The sequence below is a fragment of the Plasmodium relictum genome, assembly GCF_900005765.1.
Source record: "Plasmodium relictum strain SGS1 genome assembly, contig: PRELSG_99_v1_15, whole genome shotgun sequence".
Taxonomy (NCBI): domain Eukaryota; phylum Apicomplexa; class Aconoidasida; order Haemosporida; family Plasmodiidae; genus Plasmodium; species Plasmodium relictum.
This window is the reverse complement of record NW_021628772.1, coordinates 1,183-1,999: the sequence shown is the minus strand read 5'-3', so window position 1 is coordinate 1,999 and position 817 is coordinate 1,183. Positions and strand designations below refer to the sequence as shown.

Here is an 817-nt window from a genome sequence, read left to right as displayed (position 1 = left end):
AAAAAAATTAAGGAAACGATAAAGAAAATTGATGAAATTTTCCCCATGATACAAGATTCACTTAATAAATATGAAAAAATAAAAAATATAAGGGTAGATGATGAAAACTATGACGTAATTTTTAAAATTGGTAAGGATTATGAGAGTTTAAAAGGTCTTTCAAATTCTTATATGGCTAAATTAAGTGAAATAGATAGAGAATTAAGTATAAATGTAATAAAAAGTGAACTTGACGATAGTAAATTTAGTTTAAATGATTTAGAAAATCGTATTGAAGCATCAAAAAGAGATGAATCTTCTAGCGAAATATTAGAGGAGGTAAAATGCAACATTGATAAGATTATAAATGAAGTAAATGATAAATATAGCAATGTTTTAGAAATATATAGGTCATTTGATGAATTACTAGAGTTAGGAATAAATTATAAATTATCTTTTCAATCGATGGTTATTACAAGTGTTAATGTGGAAGTATCAAAAGATGTGCTTATAATAGAGAAAAAACAAAAAGATGTTGCATCATGTATACAATATATTAAAAATTGTTGTGATTCTATAACTAATGATATTAGTACATTAAATAAAAGTTATAATAAAGATGTCCTGAGTGGGTACAAATCGGGAAATATTGAAAATGCAAGTAAAATTTTGGAGGAGTTTAAAGTAAAGGAGGAAAAGGCAATAAAAACATCGAGTGCTATACAAAAATTGTTTTTAACAATGAATGAAAATAAAGATGCAAATAAAGTGGATGAATATATACAAGAACTGAAAGATATCTATGAAAATTTCCAAAAAGAAAAGATATATATAAATA

General features: G+C 24.1%; 1 protein-coding gene across 1 annotated transcript in view; it reads left to right on the top strand.

Annotated features, from left to right (window-relative positions):
* The window catches only part of PRELSG_9902100 (reticulocyte binding protein, putative), a gene marked incomplete at both ends in the record, with an annotated part of 4,048 nt that overhangs the window by 2,209 nt on the left and 1,022 nt on the right, over window positions 1-817 (top strand). The window contains one exon of the mRNA XM_028677389.1: window positions 56-817. This exon is cut by the window's right edge and continues 1,022 nt beyond it. Within this exon, the coding sequence (XP_028531367.1) occupies window positions 56-817 (762 nt within the window). The remainder of the gene's footprint in view (window positions 1-55) is intronic.